Source organism: Pholcus phalangioides, unplaced genomic scaffold (assembly GCF_987345545.1).
Source record: "Pholcus phalangioides strain wild (caught in Gottingen) unplaced genomic scaffold, Ppha-v1.0 ptg000009l_1, whole genome shotgun sequence".
Taxonomy (NCBI): domain Eukaryota; kingdom Metazoa; phylum Arthropoda; class Arachnida; order Araneae; family Pholcidae; genus Pholcus; species Pholcus phalangioides.
Genome location: NW_028301602.1, coordinates 42,344,641 through 42,360,156, shown reverse-complemented (window position 1 = coordinate 42,360,156; position 15,516 = coordinate 42,344,641). Strand labels below are relative to the sequence as shown.

General features: G+C 34.0%; 1 protein-coding gene across 7 annotated transcripts in view; it reads left to right on the top strand.

Moving 5' to 3' along the window:
* LOC149083098 (baculoviral IAP repeat-containing protein 7-B-like) overlaps positions 1–13,169 on the top strand; it is a 28,833-nt gene extending 15,664 nt beyond the window's left edge. For 3 of the 7 annotated variants that reach the window (XM_089236234.1, XM_089236231.1, XM_089236232.1), the window contains exons 2-7: positions 1,285–1,358; positions 6,202–6,999; positions 7,734–7,933; positions 9,672–9,721; positions 10,862–10,911; positions 12,485–13,169. In XM_089236234.1, coding sequence (XP_089092360.1) covers positions 6,288–6,999; positions 7,734–7,933; positions 9,672–9,721; positions 10,862–10,911; positions 12,485–12,666 — 1,194 coding nt within the window. In that variant the 5' untranslated portion in view covers positions 1,285–1,358; positions 6,202–6,287 and the 3' untranslated portion in view covers positions 12,667–13,169. Of the gene's footprint in view, positions 1–162; positions 254–1,284; positions 1,359–3,357; positions 3,386–6,201; positions 7,000–7,733; positions 7,934–9,671; positions 9,722–10,861; positions 10,912–12,484 lie in introns of all 7 variants that reach the window. The other 4 variants (XM_089236236.1, XM_089236235.1, XM_089236233.1 and 1 more) reach the window with 3 other exon arrangements.
* Positions 13,170–15,516: the final 2,347 nt, after the last annotated feature.

Sequence of the window (15,516 nt, the reverse complement as noted above, 5' to 3'; positions counted from 1 at the left end):
CTAAACTGATAAGCAATCTTGGTCACGTGACTTCTTAAGTCATTTCCTCCGCCCCCTCAATATCGCGGTTGATTTCAATGAGGTTTTTTTTTTATAGAGAAATAGTTGAAGCAGGGAAAATTTTTTGCTTTTTCAAAATTTAGCAATTTCCTTATTTTTTAGACTTGTCTCTATGGGTTAAAAATCAGCACCAACCCCTCTAGGCCTTGTCCTATTGAATTGACCTAGTTTTTGACTTGCCTGAAATCTATTGGTATGAGATTTATTCATAATTGAGTACTCATTCATTTAAAGTGAATTTTTTTTTTTTTTAAATTTGTAGTGTTATTAAGTAGATTTATTTTGTTTTAGATTGTAAAATTTTACTTCCTACACCAATTTTTCTGTTACCATTCTGTTTTTCTTTACTGAGTGACAGTGGGCGACCTGGTGATAGTGACCTAGTAAGGGAGTGAGTGACTTGCCTACTTGCTTATTAAGTTAACTCATTTGCACATTCACTTGCAATTATGAGTGAATGAGCAACACAGTGAGACTTGCTCATTCCTCACTGATTTGCTTATTTAATAACTTGGTTGCTCAATCACTCACTGACTTACCAAACATCAACTCTAGCTGTATCGTTATATACTACCATTAATGAGTTGGAAATGAAAGTGCTATTTATTGGTGGTTGCTTCAAGCTTGTTAGGGAAAATATCTTCTCTATGTTCTTCCCTAGATTTGAACCTTTTTCATGGTAGATGAGCATCTTGCCACAAGCTACTCAGGCATATTCATACACTCATTCGTTGACTTGCACAGTTGCTAACCGACTCGATCAAGAAAATTTACTAAGACAAAAAAAAGGCACCAAGTAGTATAGTTACAAACGGAAGAGTACCTATGTTTCTTTTCTACCTTTCTTGGACAATGACTCCTTCCCATGTTGGTAGACACTATCATGAAATCTTAGGTCATAAAATTTTGTTTTCCTTGGACTTTAATTTGGTAATCATATCGGCCTATACACAAAGTTTTAGTGGCCAAAGCCAATTATGTAGTAAACTTGGCACCTAGGGTTTGTCAAGACCTGATAAACGCAATGCAATTCCCTGATTCTTTGGTTTCACATTAACAAGGCTAGTTTATGATGATAAATAAAGAATGATGGAGGAGAAGGAGGGAATAGTGTCTGTATACTGATAAGAAACAGGTATTAAGCAGACGCACAGTAGTGTTCACTTCTTCTGTATTTGTTATCTTTGTTCTAATTTTGCTAACATCTAGTATTTTTTATGCAAGGAGTTCAACGGAAATATCCCAGGGAAGGAAAGTTGCTATGTGCCTGAACTAAAATAGCTTATCAGGCTGATATGGTAAGTTTTTTTTTTTTTTGTCATCTGTTTAGTGTGGAAAAGGTTTATGATAGGGAGATAAGGATAGTCTTTCTAAAAAATACCAGCCTGATATACATAATGAACAAGGGATATTTGTTACTTCGGGGAATTGGTTTTTAAATCATTTCTCATTTTACAAGTTTTTCAGATCAAATTTCTTATATTGGGTGAAGTGTGGGTTGTGCGTGGTGTGAAGGGAACTAGTCTAATTTTTTTTCCTGAAAATTTTTTTTAAATTTTTATGTGTTTAGGGGTCATTCAAGTATTATGTTGGCATCAATGAGGGGGTTGTTGTTTGCTGATTTTTGATGACAATGGGAGGGGGGTTGAATGATGCTTATGTCATCAACCACCCTTTATAAAAACGTGAGATATTCTTAATGGCATTTTACTGGGTGTACCAGAAATGAGAAAACCTTTCTGTAGTTTGTGGGAACCTGAACTAACATTCTACGTATTGTTGTCCTATAGAGTCACTTTAGTGATCTCTAAATATCTCGCAGATTCTTGAAGTGCTCTGGAACTGTGTCGCGTGTCACTCGAATGATCTGTATGTGTGCAGCGTATCACTTAAATAATCTGGGAATGTCTCATGGGTAACTTGAGTGATGTAAAACTGCACTGTGGGCTGCTTAAGTTCTCCAAAACTCTGCTGTGCCACATAAGGGATCTCTAAATGTGCTTGAATGTTCGGGAACTGTGCAGTGTTGGTCGCTCAAATGATTTGTAAATGTTTCACGGGTCATTTAAGTGATCTGTGAACGTGCCACGAGCCTTCTTGAAAGATCGAAAAATATGTCACAGGCCCACTTGAATTATCTGAAAATAGGCCACGGGTGGCTTAAATGCTCTGGAATTGTGTCACTAAAGCGATTTGTAAATATGCTGTTTAGCTCATATTTACAAAATTAAGTTTGAGATCATGGGCCACATGGCATGTGGGTAAAATAGGTTTAGCATATATGGCTTAGCGCAGTGGTTTATTTATTTATTTTTGTTGTTGTTGTTTTTTTTTTTTTGATTCGCAGAGCCTTTTTCAGTATATAATTTCTATAGCAGAGCCCTGTTTGACTCGAGTTTTTGTTGTGTAAAATTTTTATGGTGAGAACCCTGTAGGCTTTTTTTTTTTTTTTTTTTTTAAATCAAATTTACTGATTTATTTTCCTTGAGATTCCGCAGAGCCCGTGGGAAGTGTGCATCAAACCCTAAGGGCTTCGCAGAGAACCACTGTCTTACAGGGTGGGTCACAATGAATTTTTTTGAGAGAAATTCTTAGCTTTCACGTTAGCATTGAAATTAACAAAAATTGATTATGACAAACGTATTTTATTTTCGAAATTTTAATTTTTTTAAAAATATGTTCTGCATTAAAAAATGTTTTTCATCATCTGGGAGGCGCCACGAGCTCCCCTATGTCCTCCCACCTATACACATTAGCAAGAATTGCTCGTGAAATTTTGTTAACGAGGGGGGGGGTCAAAAATGGCATTAAAATCTGCTGACATAATACTTCAGCAGCTCCTTAATCAATTTCAGTATGTTTTGTTTATGTAAGCAAAGATATATGGAAGGAAAAAACAAGATTGGCTAAATGCCAATACGTATAGATTGATATTCTATATGTATTTGATATTTAGTACATTTTTAACAAGTTGAGAGGTCTCTTACAATCTGTGAATGTAATTTTGTCTAGCACATGCCAGACTTGTGATAATGTTTCAAGATTGATAAGATAGAGCAGCTATTTCCTAGATCTGAAATGTAGATAATTTTTTTTTTGCTGCTTTTCTTTTATCGATGCTATCAGTTATTCCGGTTAGGTGTACAAAATGTCATGAACTTTAATTTAGAGTTTAATCATTATTGATTGTCGAGGAGTGAAGTGTTACCAGTTTCTTTTAAAATCTCCTTTGTATGTTAAAAATGTTGCTTTTCAATCTCTTTTCTTGCATCATTTGACTGGATATGTTCATTCTAGCATGTTGCAGTCTGTTTTGAATGAAAATGTAGGTTAATCATTCTTATTTCAATTTTAAATTATGTGTCATTTGTTTATATAAGAGTAATTTTTATTCATTAATCTGAATTCTCAGATAAATTAGCCCTTTGATACTCATGGTTATTACAAGCTCAGATTACGTTTTTACATGGTATTGCAAAAAATATTTGAAAGCTGTGCCAGTTAGCTATGTTTTAAATTCACACGTATCAATTCAGTATGTTTTAAGAGTGGGTTGGCAGTCAGTATTTGTATAGTTCTCGTTTTGCCTTTACAGATGTTTTTGTAGGCACTGAAACTTCTCTTTTTCACTAAACTATTATGTTAATAGTTTTTATGAAAGACATTCCTGGCACTGTTTGTATGAGCATGTTTTTAGAATTAAGTGTTACTGAGAATTTTTAATCTCAAAAAACATATAGAATAAAGCATGGTCTTTCACAGGGATTTGGTTTTTTTTTTTTTTTTTTTTTGGGAGTATTACGGGAAATTAATGCATGGATAGATTTTTTTTACTTTAATATAGCAGTACGAACAAAAGAATTACAGTTGAACCCTGATTTAACAAATCGAAAGAAACTTAAATTTTTATTTCTTAAATTGGGGTCAGATTGATCAGGAGCATAAACACACGAAATGGCAAATTTTAAAAGCTGTTACTTTGTTACTCTATTATTCTGACCACAATTCAAAGAAATGATAAATTTAAAATCAAATTTGTTTAAAAATTAAAGGGGGTCCACTTATATATATATACTACTGCTTTATACCGCACAGCAACTCCAGTCATATATCGCCGTATCGCAATTTCCAACTAGTGAAGTTGGGTGGGAAATGAAGGCACCATCTATTGGTGGTCGCCTCGGGATCAATAGGTAAAGGACTTTATCTGATGTTTTTTTGGCTGGATTCAAACACATGGACCTTGATGGCAACCTTCATAGTGGAAGATGAGCATTTTACCACTGCGCCACTCGGGCGCTATTCATATATATAGGTAGAAATTTGTGTGCGAGGTGAGAATTTCTGAGAATATTCTTCTGAATGCGTAAATGTGGAGAATAACCGAGAATATTCATTTTTCTTTTAAATAATTTAAATTTTTATATTAATTTCGTTTATTATGAAATATAAATCTGTTTTTATTGCCTGAAACATTTACAACAAAATTTTTGGTAAAATCACCCATGACAACATTTAGTTCGAGAATATTCTCAGTCATGATGGGAGGTTTTAAAAAAGTTTGGTTATAAAGATTTTAGGAACTTTAAAAAGTTATTTAAAATTAGATAAATTTTCAGAAATTAGTTCAAAGCAAAGCGTATAATTCAATGTCGATTGACAAAGGAAGCTAATCGTATACAATCACCTTCATTCTGAGAAGATACAGAACTGTTTTCTTTAATGTGCATGCACTTAAATTCTGTATCACTTGTATTTCTTTGCAAGTTGTGCAATTCAACCATGCTGGTTTCATTTTCATGTTTTTTAAACTTTAATATTGTGGGCTACAAACTTCAATATTCTTGTCTTCTTGACAGAAAGAGAGATTGAGGACAGAATATTCTTGAGAATCTCTTGAAGGACTACTATTATAAATAACTGAAAAATATTCTCATGGAAGAATATTTGAGAATATTTCTTGATAAGAATATTCCCCAGTAATTTGTAAAAGTAGTCCTTCCACAGAATATTTTCAAGGATATTATATATATTTATATTATAAATAACAGGAGAATATCCTCATCTCAAGAATAAGAATATTCTCAAGTTATTTATAATAGTAGTCCTTCCAGAGAAATATTCTCCTCGATAAGAATATTCCCCTAAAGATTAATCTCGAGAATTTTATATCTCCAAGGTTAGTTTTTTTTATTGGGCAAATCCTTTATATATATGTATGTATCCACTTGGTGGTCCCCGAGTAGGGAGGGGGTTGATTCCTACATGAGAATATACAAGGTGATCCCATAAACCCTCTTGTTTTTTACTGTTGATCCTAAAGGCATACTTCCACTTAGGAAAACCATCCAAATAATGTGTAGACTTCGGATGCATCATTCATGTTTCAAGGGGTTCTGCAGTTCGTATAAAAAGTTCATTTTTTTTTTCACTAACCCGGTCTTTAAAAACCTAATTATATAGTTTTTTGCCCAGTCTTTCCGGAGGAGGACAAAAAAAAATTTCTCAAATTTTAAAATCTGGAGAAAAGTTTGGGAAAGACCACCATAAACTAACGGATGCTGCTTTCCCTCATTTATGCTGCTCATTCCTAACTTTTCTCTGCATTTTTTGAAATACTTTATCTTAACGAATATTACACTTAGAAACATGGTTTTTTTAAGGGGGGGGGCATTGGGATAGACAACTTTTTAATAGGGTTTTTTAGGACACGATGTCTGTATAAAAAGTTGATTTTTATATTTTAATAACTATACAACCACTTGTAACATAGATGTATCTGAGGTCTACACTTTATTTGGATACTTTTCTAATCGGAATTATGCCTGTATGATCAACGATTCGCCAGTAAAAAGTGGCGAGAGAATTATGGGATCACCCTGTATACAAGACTATGTTTTTCATATTCCCCCCCTCCCCATAACTTTGATTACTGGTAATCGAGACACGTACCTCGTTGTACTCGTTCTACAGCAGTGAATGAATAATTTACATTAACGAAATGTTTGATAGGTAGAAATATTTCTTCTTGGTGCTGACTTTAAAACATTTGTCACTTGGTATGCAATTGAGATTGAAAAAATTATATCAAAAATTAATTTAATTCAAAAATAATCACTTTTATTTTATTTTTAATTGCAGGGACGCAAGACAGATTCTTAGTGGATCCTTATCTGTGGCAGTTATTTTTAGTTTATCTTTTGTCAGAGTCAAATTTTTTCATCAGAATGTCTCTTCATACACTTCAAAATCTTGAAACATTAATACCAAAGTTATCGGAGTTCAGCTTACCACATAAAAGTAAGAAATCTTTAGGGTTTGGTGATGACTTAAAATCTATGGCACGTGGATGTTTGATAGAGGATTGCGAATTTGAAACAATAGACAATAACCCAAAGAAAAATGCCTTGGAAAAACTTCCCGGTGCAAGCGGATCAGTTCTGGAAAGCATGAAATTAGAATCGAACAGACTGAAATCATTCGATAAAAGGTGGCCCTTATCATTCGTATTTCCATCTGATCTGGCTGCAGTTGGTCTTTTCTATTTAGGTGTGAACGATAACGTTCAATGTGCATTTTGTCATGGAATCATATCAGATTGGGTAGAAGGTGATGAACCACTGGAAGAGCATGTAAAACATTTCCCAATGTGCCCTTACCTGTTAAACTGTGATGTTGGAAATGTTCCCATCTCTGGTGTGAATGGACGACAGAAGTGGCAAGTGCAGCCATCTCGCTCGGAATGTGGCCGATCATGTCAGAAGACAGAAAATCGTGCAAAACCAGTTTGTGAACCTACAAGTGCCGTTGTACAGAGCTTCAGGCCAAAGTATCCAAGCATGGGAAGCTTTGATAGGAGGTTGGAGACTTATGGGAAGTGGCCTTCTTCAGCTCCACTGACACCAATCCAGTTAGCTGAGGCTGGTTTGTTTTATTCTGGTGAGAATCAATATTTTTATAATTTGATTGCATTGAACTCTCCATTTAATGATCTTTAATTACACAGGTTTCTGATGTAAACTTCAAACTGCAGCCATTGAGGCACAAATACAAGCCTCATGGCTGCTATGCAAGCCAAACTTTGTTTCTAATTTTGAAAAAGTCCCTTCACAGTCAAACTTTTAATTTTTACCACAATACATACAGTAAGAACAGTAAAATTCAGACATCTGTTGTTTTTATTTTAAAATATGGAAATCTGATGGCAAAACATATAACTTGAGTGGGACAACGTATACATCAGTTCATTAGGAATTTTCAGAAGAATGTTTATAATATGAATGTGCAGCGTATAGTAGTAGTAATTTGTTCCCACTTTGAGGCATAAATTTGAGCCAGTCTCCCATTTGAAAAAAATCTTTTTGCAGAGAGCAGGCAGACCTTTCATGCGATACGTTTACAAAACATGAAAATTCAAGCATTTGCCATCTTCACTTCGAAATATGGCAGACATGTTGCACAAGCACAGCTCTGACGACATAAATATATTAGGGTCCACACATACATTCAGAACATGTATACCGTGTACCAATTCGTTAGAATTCTGCAGAGAAATGTGTGCTAGTATACATATGTACAGTTAACTACCAGTAATTACAATTCCATACAAAAAACATTTCTTTCAAATTATGTGCAAGGCATTATTTTACATCAAATGAATTTCTTTTTTGTAGGAGTTGCCGATGTTGCTACTTGTTTCTCTTGTGGCGGTTCTATGGGAAACTGGTGTGAAGATGATCGAGCATGGGAAGAGCATGCCAAACATTTTCCTGATTGTGCCTACGTCAAGTGTATCAAAGGATCACAGTTCACTGAAAGTGTGAGGCAACCCAGGACTGCATTTGCTGCTGAAAACTGTACAGTTGCAGCCAAGGTAAGTTTTTATTAATTCTTAATTATTTTTGCCAAACTTGAGTTGAATACCATAACTGAATTTGAACTCAAAATATCTGGGATGGAAAGTAGATAAAAGCTACCTTGGGAAATTGTTTGCTTGTGAAAGAAATGCTGGCTTGTCTTGAGTTGAGCTGCAGTTATAGAGTGAGAACCACTAATCTGGCACATATCAGTTCAGGATGTGCCAGATTACCGAAATCTACAGATTACTGGAAGTTAGTTTGAAACGCCCATTTAAATAGCATAAACTTTTGTGCACAGACATGTCACCCTCTGTTTTGCTTAGGAAGAAACCCCTCCCCCTAAAAACATGGATTACTGGATGAGCTTTACTAGCTTATAGCACATAGCTGAATTATCAAGAATCGATTGTATTTTTTAATTGAAACTGTTTTTGTGTTTGTCATTAAAAATTTCTTTTGGCAAACAGCTGTTGTCAGTACCAGTTCACATTTTTTTTCTTGTTACTCAATGATAGTGATTGGCCCCAAAGCAGAATATACCAAAAACTGTGACATAGCCGTACAATCTTGGGAAGAATTTTAAGAGAAATATCCTATGTATAAAAAAACACATGGAATTTTCGCCACAGAACATTTTCAGTCAGCTGGGGCCTTGTTGCAGAACAACTCAAATCATTCTGCTTTAGGGACGGTTGGCATCATCGGGAGGTTTTTACAGTTGCTGAACTGTTCGTCTATGACATTTTAACAGTGAATATCAAACCATCCCAGTGTGTATTTATATTTTTTTGGCTTTTGTCCCAATTGGTCATTGTGGGCCTGAACTGAATTTTAGATGTTGGGACCATCTTTCATCCCCAGCCACTTGTATACTCACGCATGATACTCGCAAGGCATATGTTGACAGCAATCAATCAAGGCAAAGCAGTACCCATCAAGCTGAAAATTGTAAACACACACTTTCATCATTTGACAGTCAGTTTGTGTTGCAAAATCTTGGAAGATTTGGTACAAGTCTAATTACGTATTCAATAGAAACTAGGGTAACCTCTTAGTGATGCCAACCACTAGCAAACATTGAGAGGAAAATTATGGACAAATCATTTGTTCTAATAAATAATCAGTTCAGTAGCTTTTCTGTCGGGGGGGGGGGTGTCTAGCCAAAATTCAGGTCTGTTTTCTGACCCCCTTTTTAAAATATTCTGAATTAAAAAAACGGATATTAACAAAACTCAAATTAACTAGATTATTCTGCTTCCCACAAAATTGTTTATAATATTTTATTATATGTATCAAATCTTAATTTCCAAACCTAGCCTTCTGTTTCAATTCTTGAAGAAAAGTTTATTTACCATTAAATGCAAAAAGTGATGTATATAAGTAAAGGTGTGTCGATGCTAATTGCGCTAGCTACTCAAAAAAATGCTGTCATTCACGTGACTCGAGGCTGGATAGGAACTTCTTTTATGTAACTAACAACAGACAGCCACTGGATTGTCTGGCATGCAATGCTCGTCTCGTAATTTCTTGGCTCACTCACATTACTTATGAGCTCAGCAAGTCACGCGAGTTCCAAAGCTTAGCAGGAGTAGTGGACCCACCTTGAGGAAATTGAACACCTTAAATGCCATTCAATTAATAAGATTTGTTCCCTTCGTGAATTTTGATTTCTCCAGTTTTGTATATCTTAAACTCATCTACGCAGTATGTAGAAACTTTCTTTTTCTAATCAATATGTATTTCTATTTTCAGAGCATGGAGTCATTTCAAGCAGAGCCCAAAGAAACTACAGAAGCCAAAAAGTAAGTGTAAAACGACTGTAATTAATGAAAGTAACATTGTTTTAAGATCTGCAATACTTTCACTTCAGTGGTTTATGAAGTTACTCAATTGTAGTTTAAATGTAGTTTAAAATAATAAATTCTTATGGGAAGAATATAGTTGAGGGATTTTAGGACATATAAACATTCGAGGGTCAATAACTTGTTTGAGCCCAGTTTAAAAAAAAAATGTGACGCAAAGCCTAAGTATTGTATTATTCTCAACTCTTTTTTTCTCAACTGTGACTTTTTTTTAATTATCTTCATTAATTTCTAAAGGCTAGAGAGTGTAACAGGGAGTTTGAACAATATATTTTGCAGGAGAAAACTCTTTTATGAGTTAATTCCACGTCAAAAGCCGAGGTTTTTCTGTTTTCAAAGGGGCTTTGAAAATTTTCCCAATTTTTTTTCATTAACCCTTTGACTGGCATAGCAGAAATCAGTCATATGGTATCTCTTTCGAAAAGTAGGCTTCTGATTTTCAGCATTTGTAAAGGATATGGGAAAATGTGTTTCATTGAGAAATCAGTTTTACAAACTATCTGGGCTTGTCATTACTGAAATGAAAAGCTTTTGAAAGGCAAGATATCTCATCAAGTTCATTTTCTGATGACCAGTAAAGGCTGTAGACAGCTCAGAACACTATTATTATATTGATTATAAGATTTTAAAATTGACGAAGAATGAAAATACTCGGGTACAATGTAGAAAAATCTGTAGTTTTGTTTTGGTATTTTTCTTTTATGTTGAACTGGCTAACTCTGAAGTCCAAGTGTGGCAGTTTAAGAGTTTTGTATAAAATATACCTGTACCTCAGAACCATACTACCATATGTCTATTTTTTAATGATTTTACAGTATGAAGAGAATGGTGATTTATCTCATTATTTTGTTAATTCCTTAAAAGTATATTGTGGCACATTAAAATGTCTGGTTTTGGCTGCTCCATTTAAAAATTATTTCAGTTCAAATACAATACTATGGCTCTAAACTACAGAATGAGAACTACAGGATCTCAAAAATGGACATGTGATAGCATGGTTCTGAGGTCCAGATATATCTACTGTAAATTAGGTATTGCACGTGTAGGCATTTGAGAAAATGTTTGTTCTTAATGTTTCAGATCAAGCAAGTCGGATGATGCACCATCGTCATCTACTGAAAATAAAGCATGTGAGTTGAAAATAATTAAGCTATAAAACTTTATTTAGTTGCTTTTTTCTCATAGGAAAATATAGTTGATTTAATAGAGATTGTCATAGTTCTTGCTGACTCTCTGGCATTAAAATGACATTTGAACAATCACTTCCCAAGAGTAAAACAAAAACTACCTGTTCACAAGTAAATCAGTTACTAAAAATAGCCTACTGATATCGTGCAAACAAAAATAAACCATTGTTCCTGCTAATATGTCAATTTTTTTTAATGCAAGCTTTGAAAGCACCCTGCTCAAAACTTTGTGTATAGGGTGCCATGTTCATAATGAGGGATGGCATTGTCACGATAAAATACAAAAGATTATTTCATTGTTTTCTACTTTTTTGTAATGATACATTTCCCCCAAGCTTTCAAAATCTGCTTGCATCTCCCCATGTCTTATTTCTACCAAGGTAGTTAGTTTAAAAAAAATTCCTTCATAAAACAGTAATTTACAACTTTTGTAAGCTCTTTCACCTCCCTCAAGAACTTTGGTGGCTCCTCAGGGGAATGTGCTTTTGTGAAAACACCTGGCAATATCCCTAGTATAAAAATGAAAACTCTTGTTGAGTCAATACATTTACAAGAGTTGTTCGGAAATACATAACGTATAGGAGAAAATTTTTTTATGTACATCGGCAATGTTGACTTTGACCATGATTCTTTAGCTTATGCCTAGTGGTCCTATCAATGTGGTGTTCAAAAGCGAGGGGCATGTTGACAAATGATACCCCCCCCCCCTGCTCGAGCAGCAAATACAGTAAAACCCCCCTTAACATGCACGTTGTGCCAATGACTTTCATTTGCTAACTGAACGGGGCATTTGAGTAATAGCAGCTGTCGTGTCTTTACTTTTGGAACACCTCTCGCATAACAAACTTTGAGGCACTGAAATTGGTCATGCTGTATCCGATCTAACACAAGAATATCCTATGGGTGGGCAGAAGGGGCAAAAATTTTTGTCCATTACTAAGCGAGGGCTGAACAAATCACAAAAAAAAAATCTAGGTGCCAATATCAATTTTTAAGTCACTATAGCAACCTGGCGTTTGTCCAGCTCTAAGCAGTTTCTTGAAAATTTAAATTTTGATTAGAAATATAATTTACACTTAGAACTCGTACTAGACAAAGAAAGACAGCGTTGAAGCTTTAAAAAAAAATCTAGCAAATAAGATGGTAAATTTTTATTGTAAAAATGTATGCATGTGTGATGTGTAAGCACATTTTCAATTCAGGGAGGGGGAAATTGACCCTATCCCAGAATGGTTTAGCTGCAAATGCTGAACAGATCATTTATTCACACTCGTATTAAAAAGAATAAATGTAACTTCCATGTTATCTGTTGGCAAGAAATAAAAATATAATGTATCATACATATAAATTTAACTTTCTTGGAGGAAAAAAGTATTTTAAAGAGGCCCCCCCCCCCATAAAATTTTGACTGCTGCGTGGCTCATATATGAGCTGTATCTATAGGTAGAATGATCTCCAGAGAGGTTTCTCTGTATTTGAATTCTAATGTTTCATGTTCTTATTTTTCCCCCTCCAGCTCATACACAAGCTGAGAAACAGAAATATATATGCAAAATTTGCATGGATGAAGGAAGCAGAGTTGTATTTGTACCGTGTGGTCACAGCTTGGCTTGTCCGAAGTGTGCAGCCAATCTTACGAATTGTCCAATGTGCCGGAAAAAAATTGAAGCAAGCGTTAAGCTCTTCTTTGATGAATAATGTGATAGAATTTCTTGGTATGTTTAACATTTGTGAGGGAAATTGTCTTTTATGTTGTTTTTATTAGAAGCTGAATGAAAAACATCAAAATCCTAATTTACTAATGTGGCAAAGTTTTGACATGCTGATAAATTCAGTGGCTGGAAACTAGGATATTGTTTGATTCTATCTAGCTGATGTGCTGAAGAAATTTATTTTGGAAAATTTATAAGGTGTAAATTTTTGCATTTGACATTATAAACAGAATTTACTGAAATTAGTGAATAAAATATGTAAACTTATTATAGTTATACTTTGAGTTATTAGTCTAATTAAGAAAGAGTGGATCGTGACCGCGGTTTTTATTCTTATTGATTGGTACTATATTTTGTGAATATCTATTCTCTAACAAATTTTTTGTTGGTTGCATTAATGCAAATGATAGTTTGTACCCAGATGACTTCTGAGCAATTCTCTAAGATATTTTCATCTGCAAAGAAAAATTAAATATATTTTATGTTTCAGTGTTGCTGTTATTTTTGCTATATGGATCATTTTTATGTGCAGACGGGCTCTCAGACTAAAGTGGTTATTATCAACTAATACTAAATGGCTGCTGAAATATTTTCATCCTCAAGCTGAGGTTTGAATAGTGGGACTCTCATGTAGCGAGGAGCTCGCCATATCATACCGTTAAATCTGTTTCCAAGTAAAAAATAAATCTCAAAAATTTTGTTTATAGCAAATATGTATAACTTTATATTCATATTTAACAAGCTTACGATTTTTTAACTCCTTTAAGCTGTTTTTTTCCCTCAAAATTGACTCGTCCAAGTTTTGACTAATCTTTTTTTCTTGCCCTTCTATGAGACTTGGACTTGTCAGAGGCGGAAACCTGAAAAACAAGATCTTTCATTTTCTTCCTCACCCTTTACAAATCTGAAACCTATCCATACTCCCTATCTCAATTCGCTTTAGCTTTTATACAGTTAATACAATTGATGCTTGATATAATGGACCCCCCCCCCCCCATCAAAAACAGACTATATTTTCATTCTATGAAAACATTTAGGACTTTTAACAACCATTCCATTACAACAACTGTTAGCATAACAGAATGAAAAATGGTTAGGAAATGTCTGAGAAAATGTAAAAGTCAAGGAAATATACAGTGAAATCTAAGATGAACACTATATGACACAGACCCCAAAGCAGAATATGCTAAAATCTGACATATCGCTGAACAATCTGGTAGAATTTTAAGAAAATTTTTTTTAAAAAACATCATTATGAAGATTTTTACCGTTGGGGGAGATGGTTCCTGTCTTGAACAGAATACAAAAAGTCTATTGGATTATTAATGCTTTTTCAATTATAGAAAATCCCTTCAAGATGGAAACTGTGGAAATGGAAGGCATATTTAATCTGTTTTTAGATTTTAAAACCCCTTTTAAAATGAAAATAATTCTTAGCCAAGTACAAGTTTTTGTCCTTTGAATGGGAGAAGTCGTTCTGATCCTCTTTTTCTTAGGAAACTCTTCTACTTTGAAAAACGATAAATGCTTATTTATCTGAAATGGTTCTGGGAGTTGGGATTGGGTAAAATCGGATTTACTGTTTCAAATTTAGTAAAAAGCCATTTAGCATTTCATCTACAGTGGAAACTGGGGCTTTTATTAGAAAATACTCCTGTTTTTCTTGGAAAAATGTTAATTTCTATTTAAACCAGCCACTAGAAACAAGTCTTGGATTCAGACACAAAATTGTAGGTCATAGAGGCAAGAGAAAAGTAAAATTTAAGTGTTAGAGATGTAGAATCTTTCATTCACAAGTGTTATTGGTTGTTGATCTTATTGTCACTATGTTTAAAAAGTACATAATTTCGCAATTTTTTTTATTTTAAATATTAACCAGTGTTCATTCTATTGCTATTCAGGATAACATTTTATATTGAAGTTTAACTGTTAGCACATTAAATAGGAACTTTATATTAAGTTTCAAATGTATAATAGTAATTTCAAACAACAAACATGAAAATTTTCAAAATAACAATATGCATGTCTTTTTAATACTCATTAGTTTGTTTATAATTAAATTATAGGATTATATTCCTAATTACGATGATATTCTCAATTTAAGTTTTACAGAAACTTAAGACACAAGTAAATAATTTCTTTTGACATCTCATTTTATATAGGTTTCACTGTACAAGTATTTGATAAAATTCGGGGAACAGTTCTTTGAAGGGGAAAAAAACTAAATTCTGGGGGGGGGGGAGCCTAGGTGATTAAAAAGGTCACAAAGCGATGAAAAAAATGCAAATGTTGTAAATTCTGAGTGGGGGGCTTTCCCAGAACATTTTTGCTCAGAGCTTCATGATTTTGAGACAGTTGTATCAAGAGGGAAGCTCCCTGGACTCCAGCCCAGAGATTGAACTTATTGATAAAATTTTTGTCTTTTTAAATTTACAAGTCTTTTAAAACAACCATCTGTCTGAACACGCAAAATGGTCTAAACCCTGAAGGAAGCAATTTCAAAAGTCTGAGATTGTAATTTTTTTTTTTCAACAAAATTCAGTTATTTATATTTTATCAGAATACAGCTCTTCTCTTATCCAGTCCATGGACCAGCAGGTCATTTCAAACTTCATGAAGCTCTAAAGAAAAACTTTTTCAAAGTTGTTTTGTAATAATATCTGACATAGAACTAACAGTCGGTAATTTCTGAAGAAACATAATTTCATCATCCTACATTACATAGTTTTAATTTATGAAACTTAACATCAATTCGGATGTGGCCAGATAGTGTTGCAAGAGGAGATTTTGAGGCTTTTCACACTGAGATTATAGATTTATATTTGCAAAACCAGAC